Below are 10,069 nucleotides of genomic sequence, written 5' to 3'. Positions count from 1 at the left end.
CTTTCTTATGTTTGAAATATGAAATTCTGAAAACTTTTAATAATGAATGTGCTAAAAATCATTCTTTGTGAAGAGTCAATTTTAGCAGAGCTGCAATTGCAGAAAAGAGAGAACCATATTCACGGGACTTGTTTAAACTATCGATGAAAGAGAGATTTTGAATGAAAATTTTAATGGTCTGCATGCTATCAAATAATTGTTATGTAGTTTTCATACAAAATGGACCTTGAAACAAATGACTGCTATCTCACCATACTACATCTGAGGAGTTGGCATTCTGGTTACATTCAGTGAAGCTTGAAAATAAAGCTAACTATACCGATTATACACATGGACGATGTTTGACATTGTTGAAGCTATGAATTAACTTCAGAATGAAAGAGTTTTGGGAAATTTACATGTACAACATTATCGTGAAACTTAACCCCAGTAGCTTGCGTATGTGCAACATTCAGTTCAATAAGTAGCCAGTTGGGCATTTTCCGATTTGGAAGCAGTAAGAAATCAACAACTCATCATGAACTCTGCCCAATTTGTTCATATTCTTCCGAGGCATCATCCTAATGGTCAACTTTTTTCAAAGAGTATGTTATTAAAGTTCTTATGGATTCTTTATGAGGTTCCACATAGTTACCTTTCAAGCTCAAATTTATCCTATTTACAGAATCAAAACCAATTTAGAAGTAGGATGACTGATGTGGGATGATGTTCATCTGCATAAGGACCAGAGCTACTTTCTTCTTGAGTGCATCATCGTCGAGAAGCTGGATGAGGATCCTCTCGGACCTTTGTAATAATGTATCAGTGATCCGTGTATGCTTTTGGATCATCTGGAAGAGGTCCAGGGCTTTGGTTTTGGCAGATAAGGAACCCTTTTCCAGGACCTGTAGGATGGCCAACACACCTTGGCTGTCTACAATGACAGCTATAGCATGAGACAGTGTGCTGTGGTCTGCTAGCAATGTTTCAAGTGCCGTAAGTGCAGCCTCGGTGACACCAGATTCCATATCATTCAAATTTCGTACCAATGGCTTCACCGCATCTGCCTTGACAAGGCAGAATGTTTCTCTTGGTGAACAAGCAGCACCGTGAACAGAACACGAACTCTGGTGGTCTCCCCATGATGAGCAGCACCAAGACATACTGAGTAAGAGTTTTGTCATGTCAAACATTGGCATCAGGGTCTTAGTTTGTTTTGCTGTGAGCGTTGCATTAGAGACAGAAACGCTGGTGGATTGGGATAGATCAGCTAGTGCACTTGCTGCTCTCTGCTTGGCTAATGAACTGCCTGTGGAGAGCACCCTAATCAGTGATGGATACACTTCAAGCTTTCCTACTTGCCTCTGAAGTTCAGGTTTGGTGGGATCTGTGAAGTGCAATAGTGCTGCCAGTGCAATCTCGAGCAGAGAGGCATCTTGACAGGCAGGTGTCCTGATCCCATTATGTCTCCCATCCATGCTACAAATCACCTCATGAATGGCTTTTAATGCTTCTGACTTGCAGAGTACTTCATCAACATATATGTCATCTTTGGGAAGCTGGCTGATGATTCCAGCAGCAAGGGACCTTTCTTCCACGTCCGGAGAACATGTGAAAATGGCTGCTACAGTGTTGATGGCAGTTTCTTTGCCAGGAGATGGTGGGAGAGGAACTCCATTGGGATTACCTTCAGAAATGCAATGTATAAGCCTCATTGCCCATCGTCTTACCACTGGCTGGTCACTGTCTAGGGAGGAGAAAAGTTGAGTGATGGCATCATTGTTGGATTCAATAAGGTTCCGAACTTTCTCAGATTTATAACAGAGCTTCACAAGTAAGTGTAAAAACTGAATCTTAGTTTCACGTTCGGTATTAGCAATGAGCTGCAAAAAGACATTGACATTGTGCTCTGATTGGAGTTCCTGCAAGCCATGATGCAACTCAAATTGGGGATGCTGACAGGCTCCTACCATCAGAGCTAGAATCTCAGCAGCTTCATGTTTTAAGTGTGGATCAGACCTGACAAATTGGATGAGGCCAAGCAGAAGAGGTATGGTAGCAGGGTCTAATAGAAGGTGCTTTACCATCTTGGAGTGCGCTATGAGCGTCTTGATGCATTTTAGGCAAGCTGATTTGCATACTGGGGAATTTGAGGAGAGCATCTGGATTACATTGTGTATAAATTGTCTGTCTTTCAAGGTTTTAATGCTACTTTCATCGAGTCGCATGTTTCTCAAGGCTGAAGCCATCAAAGCTCGAGTTTCTTGAGATCCTGCAAGAAGAGTCTATCAAAATGACAACGAAACTACAGTGGTTGGAAGGTATCATGTAGGGTCCATTAGATTACCTCGATTGAAGCAAGCAACAAATGGTTGAAAGTATCCAGCTTCTGCCATTTTGACAGCAAAGTGTGTGTTGTGGGAAAGGTTCTGCAACACATCATGAGCTTTCTGTGAGAGATTAGGATTGTTATTATGGAGCAAAGAAACCATAATAGTAATACAGTCTTTGGTATTCCCTATTTTCTCTCCCAGGGTTTCTCTTTTGGTTAGCTCTGACAAGACTTCAATAGCCTCAGGCATTGTTTCACCTTTACAGATTTGCTTTACTATGCGGCGAACAGCTCCTGCTTCAACAATGGCCTCCTGTGATTCTCAGAAACAGCTCTAACATTAGATCAAGTGGTTAGAAAAAAGAAAAGTGTCTGTTCACAATCAACATCCCTTACCTTGTGAATATCACTGTATTTGGCTAGGAAGTAGAGGCATTTCAGTATGGCCTCGGTGCTTAGCCTGGTATCTTTTAGGAATTCTACTAACTTTGGAATGAGTCCCCCTTTGGCTGCTTTTTCTGCATACTGAGGCAACTCCATAATATTTTTCATCTCCTCTAAGGCACTTTTCCTTCTAGATTGATCATCGGAGTTGATTTTGATAATAGCATTTTGGAATCTCAAGTCGATTTCTCTTTGCTTCCATTCTTCTATAGAGCTTCGAAGGCTTAGATTTGGCATAAGATCCAGAGATAAAAGCTCCTGCCTACAAGTGGGGCAATTTTTTCCGCCTCGCTGGAAGTGCTCCTGAATTGCTTTCCTCTCAAAGCTGTGGCCGCAGACAATTGCAACAGGATCCTCCATCAGCTCATTGCACAAAGGGCATACTAATGATTCAATAGGGTACACCTGACAATATGTAGGAATTGCCTCATCTTGTGGCCTTCTGACAAGTTCTGTGCTGTACAATAGCTGCATCAGTTGAGTTAGTTGAAGTGCCTCTGCTTGCTTCTTCTCAGCTTCCAACTCTTCTTTTTCCTGCTTCAGAAGTTCCAGCTCAGTTTGCACAAGGGATGCATTCACACTAGCACCAACAGCTTCAGCAATCTTTCTCAATAGCTCTAGAGCATTCTCTCGGTTTTTGTTATTCTGCAACGCGGATCTCTCAATCTCTGAAGCAATTGCTTCAGCTGCAGCCACCGACTGGAATTCCATTGACCTTAAACTGTCGACAATCTGGTCAGTCATGGCCTTTAAGTTAAGTGCTATTTCAAGATTGACAAGCTGAAATGAGGAAATAGTAATGGCAATTTCCCTAGCCAAATGTTGCATTCGCGACAGCACAGAGTTGGATTGAAGTAAGAGACGTAGGCGGCTTCTGGATTTGTAATCGTCGATGATGTTGTGGGCTTCCCTGAGCTGAGCACCTAGGGTCTCCAGAGCTGCCTTTGTAAATTCCAAACCGATCACAGATTCAATTTTTTTGACATCCAACGATTGCATGAGGGTACTTAACTCACCAATTGTCCGCGAAAAACCCTGGAGACTGTCCTTTCCAAGTACCACATCTCTGGTCTCGCTAGCAATATCCACTGCTTGAAGTGCCACCCTATTCCATAATTCTTGCAAAACTGCTATCCCCACATCCTCAATTCCAACATCGAAGTCCATTGAAATCGATCAACCCTCCTAAATCCCCAACTGAGTATGTATTTACCACTTGTCTATCTCCAAATAAATCAAGTTCAAGTTGTTACTTGATACAAGGACGTGTAAAATTAGTTAAGAAAACTCGAGGCTTATAAAACCCCCCGACTCGCCTTCGCTAGCGATCTGGGATGTGATTATGTTACAACTTACAACATTGAAACTGTGGAATCACAGTCAATTCAGTCCTCTTAATTTCTGGCGATCCTGATTTAGGTTCATTTTGAAGGACCCCATCTCAAATTAATTACCAAAAAAAAATTATCGTTGCCTATGAAATGCATAAAGCTTATGGATGAAATTAATACAGGAAAACAAAAATTGAAAAATAAATAAGGATAAACAAAGTAAACAAGTTGGTAAACTTACCTGAATATATATAGCCAAAAGCTTCACTAAAGATGAAATAAATAAATAAATAACAAATAAATAAAGCAGCAAGAAATTAATCTGCTCCCTGGAAAAAGGAAAGTTAGAAGAAATAGTGAGAAAACGGAAAGTGAAAGAGAAAACGAGTTTCTCTTTCAATTTTTTACATGTAAACATGCAGCCCTCGGTGCAGTGGTCAAGCTTTTGCTTTTGTTTACATAGCATATTTCTTCGAAGTCGTCACTAGTCAAATGTGTTTGCGTATGTTTTGGGGACTTGAAAGCCGATACACTTACACGAACAGTTCGCGGCCCGTTGACTGGGGCAAATGTTGACACGTGTGCATTGATGTTGGTTTGTTTTCAACTTTTTATTCAAAAAAAAAAACAAAAAAGAGTAAAACAACAAAAAGTTATCACACGAAATTCAACGAAAGGTTTGAGAAATTTATATGTAATGCTGATGTCCAGTAATATTTTACGAACTAGGACAAATTTGTCAATGTGGCTTTTAAATTAGTGTTCCATTAAGCCTACCCGACTGGTTTTTAAATAGTATTAGTTGATTGACCATTTGGGTTTAAATATAAAAAGAAGTATTGTAAAGATTAAAAATTGATTCAGAAAGATTTTATAATTTTAGTATCATTTTTTTTATTTTGATTATCTTTTTTAAATATGGTGTTGTTTCGGGAAGCAAGTTTTTAATTTTATCATTAACTCAAAATTTACCCTTTTTTAGATAATAAAAATTAACTTTACCATTTCGTTAATAATAAAAATTTCATTTTTTTTTAATCCTAAAAGAATTCCATTAACATGCGAGTCTGCTTATCAACACGTAAAACTGTAGCTGGAAATTAAAATAATTTCACCCTTTGAAAAAACATATAATACATTTACAATTTTTGTTAAAATTAGATTTAAAATGAGGGGAAACCTGTGGTGCAACTGTGGTACCGTGCCACAATTGCATCCAGCCGTTGGATGTCAGTAAACTCCACCAATCTAAGTGCATTCAACGGCTGGATGCAACTGTGGTACGGTACTACAGTTGCACCGTAGCCTGATCCTTAAAATGGTTATCAAGTGGTGGAAATAAGCTCGTGAAATAACAAAAGGAAAACTAATGTACTTCAAATAATTTGGTTTTTTAATTAAATGTTTCATCTGATCTACTAATTTAAAGCAATTTTTTGTGATAAAAAAGTAGCTTTTATTTTAAAGTCTACGAGGCAAATTAAAAAACTAATTGGGGCAAATACAAAATATGATTGAAATTTAAAAGTTAATTTTTAATTAAAGGCAAACTTTGTTGGATCTTTCATCTAATATTGTTTGTTGTATCTTTAATCCAAGGCTGAACTTATACGTAGGGTTGACAAAAAAGTCTGAGCCAACTTGACCCAGACCCTCGGGCTTTAACCCCAACCCGGGGGTTAAAATTATGGACAAGAGCTTGTAGTTTGTAAAGCTCATATATAATGGGCTCAATTAAAGGCTTTGCAATGAATAATATATATATATATAAACTTTATAGTATACTATAAAATTCAAATTAAAAAAAAAACCAAAAAAAAACATAGAAACAATCAAATAAACCCCAAAATAGGAAACCAAAATCCAAAATCCCTAAATCCTTTATTTCCCTCACTCATCGTTAATTTGTTTATTTGAAATGAATGTATTTTGAGCTGAATTTTTCTATTAGAAATAGTAATTGAATATAATAAGGTTGGTTGTTGGTTAATATAGAAAATGTTGAAGAATATTGTGCTATTGGATAATGATTTTGAGCTGTGTTGTTGGTTTTGTTGCTAATTGTTGGTTGTTGGTTTTTCCAACAATATTGTCCTGTGTTGTGTTGTTAGAAAATTTATTATGACATTATGGTGTAAAAATATTCTGCATTCTTAGAAATTTTTCAATATTATAGAACTTTTTTGTTGGAGATTAATAATAGTAGGGTGGCAATCACTACAAACATATGGACTGCTTATAATCAAAAGAAATGTTATATGGTTGTTACGGGACATTTCATTGACAACTCTTGGCATTTGCAAAGTCGAATCCTAAGGTATTTTTACTTTATTAAATATTTAAATTTTTATAGGTACTTTATTAAATTTTTTTTTTATAACTTTGCATAATTTTTATTATTATTTTTCAATAGACAGTTTTATATATGTACAAGCCCCACATACAGCTGATTGTCTTTCGTAAATTTTGGTAAAGTGTTTACTGGATTGGAATATGGATAGAAAGATATACATGGTTACTTTAGATAATTGTTCAACTAATGATGCAATGGTTAAAAGATTGAATGGATTGTTGTCAATTGAGTCAATGATATTGGGTGGTAATTTTTTTATATGAGGTGTGTGGCTCATATTTTGAATTTAATTGTGAATGATGGGTTGTCAGTGATTGAGAGTGGTAGTGCACGTGTTAGAGACAATGTGTCTTATTGGAGTTGGTCGCCAAAACAAGTGGAAAAGTTTGAGTTGCCATGTTGTCAAATGCAAATGGGTGTGAAAAAGTTGGGGCTTGATTGTCCAACTTGATAAAGCCCAGCCCAAGCCTTTAAATTTCCAAGCCTACCTATATGTGAATAATCTATATATCTATATATATATATAAAGCTGAGACTTGAGGAGGTGATGTGGTATCACCATTTCTCATCTTTGTATATTCTCTATTATCTAATAAATAGAGAAATTTTCTTTTAGATTTGGCTTTTCATCTTCTCATAATTAATTTGATTGTTATTACACAATAACAATTATGTAAATATTTTAATGAGGCATATTCTTTGTTATCACTCAACCATCAAGATTGTTTATCACTAAACCACAAATAAATTTAGTTCATGGTTTGCAAAAGAAAAATAACGAACAAAGTTTCAGTCATGAAACACATCCCCATAAATAAATAGAAAACGAGAAAACAAGAGAAGAATAAGAAGGATTGGGCTCCCAATTGATTTCTGCAAATTCTCCTCTTGTGCAGCCCTTAATCTCTCTCTTGAATCTTGTTTTTCTTTTGTTTCTTTGTGTTTTTCTCCTTGGGTGACGGCTCTCTCTTTTCCTTATGATGTGTGCTTATTTTATAGTTGAAAATTAAGGTAAACGGAAGCCTAGGTCGCGCATAAGTTAGATTAGGAAACTGCAGATCGCAATTCTGCAAGTATGCCGCGCGAAATTTTCTCTGTCGTTGTTCCAGGATTGCTACAGCAATGGTTGCTACGGCAATATCTACAGCAACTGCACTGTTCTAGATTTGTTTCAACTCTTTTTTAGCCATGTTCTTTCCTTATTTTTGCAAGCCTATTGCATAGCATTCCTTCCATGAATTATAAGCTTTTGGAAACCTACAATTATGCATACAATTTGAGTACAAATTACTTTAAATCGAGCAAAACTTATTAAGATTGACTAAAATGATTATTTATGCAAAATGTAACAAAAATGGAATAGAAACACATAATTTACTCTCTAAGTAGTATTGATTTAAGTCTAAAAGTTCCATAATAACTCTCATTTCATAGAGTTATTAGAGCTCATATTGTTTGTTTGTTGTTCTCTATTTAGTTACGACTCCTTCTAATATTACTATCAACATCAATTATATTCATATATTAAATGGCTCTAATTTTAAGTCATAGCAAGAGAACCTTTTAATAGTTCTCACATTTATAGATCTCAATATTGTGTTGATAGTTGATTCTCCCCTATCTCTTATAGATGGAATTACTTCTGAAAGTACTTCCAATGATGGTGAAAGATACATCTATGTAGGCAATGGTAAGAAAGTTGAAGTTGAAGCAATTGAAAATTTTAGATTATTATCAACGACTGGATTCTCTTTGGATCTTGATGAAACATTTATTGTTCTGTCTTTTAGATCAAATTTAATTTTCATTTATGCTTTGGATAAATCTAGTTTTTTTTTTTCATTTAGGAATGAAAAATTCAGTTTGTTTAATGATTCAAAACTAGTCGGTTCCAATTCTTTGTCAACCGATGATAATGTTTATTTACTTGATACAATAGCTTCATTTAATGAATCTCTACAATTAAGTACACGAGGTATAAAGAAAATGTTAATAAATGAGAATTTGGTTATGTATGACACAAGAGATAAGGTCATATCTCCAGACAAAGTGTAGAGACACTTGAATCAGACAAAATTCCCAACCCTTTAGATTTCATAATAAAAGGAGATACTTGATATTTATGTTAACTATATAAAGGGGAAACAAAAAAAATGAAATGAGATTTGAATCCAACAAGACTTCAGAAGTCTTAGAACTCATACATAATAGATATTTGTGGGCTAATTGCTATGGCTGATTGGAATGGTCAACAATATTTTATAATGTTTATAGATGATTTTTCGTGATATGACTACGTCTATCTCCTCCATGAAAAATCACAGTCGTTTGAGGTGTTTAAAAATTTTAATGCTAAAGTTGAGAATCAACTCTTTAAAAAATTAAAAGCATCAGATTTGACAGTAGTGGTGAGTATTGTGGTAGATATGATGATTCAGGCTAACAACGTTTGAGACCATATGCTAAGTTACTAGAAGAATGCAGGACCATCCCATAGTACACTATGTTGGGTTTGCCAACTCTTAATGTTGTTGTTGAAAGATGAAATAAGACATTTAAAGATATGGTAAGGAGTATAATTTATCATTTTACTTTATTAAGATAACCCTGGGGAGAAGCATTTAAGACTGCAACATATATTCTTAACAGAGTTTAACTAAAATAGCTGCCAAAACCTCTTATAAACTTTAAACAGGCAAGAAGCCCAATCTAAAGCACTTGTATGTTTGGGGATGTTTAGCTAAGGCACATCCTTAAAGGTTTAATGAAAGGAAATTGGACTTAAGGACAGTGAACTGCTTTTTTATTGCTTACTTTGAATGATCTAGGAGGTGCAAGCTTTATGATCCCCGACTAAGTCGATTTTCAAGTCGGAAAATGGTTGGTTCTTTGAGGATATCGAGTTTGCAAGGGAAGATATAAATATATGCATATTCTTATAGTTATTATTGCCATTGATTAGGATCTCATTCTTGGCTCTGTTTAAGACATAACATATCAAGACAATAAAGAACCCCCATACAAGAAATTGCTTTAGAAGAACAAACCCTACCACCCCAAGAACCTATGTCATTAAGGAGATCCACTAGAGAAAAAGGAAGTGTAGTGCCAGATAACTACATTATATTTCTCCAAGAACCATGACTTTGATAATGGAGTGATGGAAGTTGATTTGATTTTTTCACTTTTGGTTCGATATTTTTTTAAGCTAAAAAACCGAACGTGTTAATACCAAACCAAAATGAATGGTTTGGTTTGGTTTTCGAATCAAAAGTTAAAAAACATCAGTGCCTGTAAAACCCATTGATCGAACCCTAAATCCCCAAATTGAAAAGTGAAAAATATTTGAGATTTAATGTTGTGCAAATTTTATTGAACTTGCAAGTGCACGAATCTATTGTAGAATAGATTAATGGTGACGAGTGTCGATCCTACGATGAGGTAAATTTTAATTATATGTAGAATTAATTTTGTATGAGGGTGGTTGGATTTGTGGTGAAAGTGACTTTAGATTATTCTAAAATTGGATTTTAAATTGCGAGAATAAATTGAATAGAAATCTATTAAAATGACGTACTTGGGTATCTGGATCCGTATCAACATGCACCACGAACTAAATATTTCTTATTA

The 10,069-nt window shown here is 35.6% G+C and overlaps 1 protein-coding gene across 1 annotated transcript; it reads right to left on the bottom strand.

Annotated features, from left to right (window-relative positions):
- Window positions 1-561: 561 nt before the first annotated feature.
- Window positions 562-4,320, bottom strand: LOC18033487 (U-box domain-containing protein 43). Its single transcript, XM_006420765.2, has 3 exons — window positions 2,708-4,320; window positions 2,327-2,624; window positions 562-2,251 (listed from the first exon to the last, which is right to left on the bottom strand). Exons 1-3 carry the CDS (start codon window positions 3,920-3,922, stop codon window positions 678-680), a joined length of 3,087 nt encoding a protein of 1,028 aa, XP_006420828.1. The 5' UTR covers window positions 3,923-4,320; the 3' UTR covers window positions 562-677.
- Window positions 4,321-10,069: the final 5,749 nt, after the last annotated feature.

This window comes from Citrus clementina, unplaced genomic scaffold (genome assembly GCF_000493195.1).
Source record: "Citrus clementina cultivar Clemenules unplaced genomic scaffold, Citrus_clementina_v1.0 scaffold_9, whole genome shotgun sequence".
In the NCBI taxonomy this organism is placed as follows: domain Eukaryota; kingdom Viridiplantae; phylum Streptophyta; class Magnoliopsida; order Sapindales; family Rutaceae; genus Citrus; species Citrus x clementina.
Note: the sequence above shows the minus strand (reverse complement) of the source record. Positions and strands in the feature narration are given on the sequence as shown.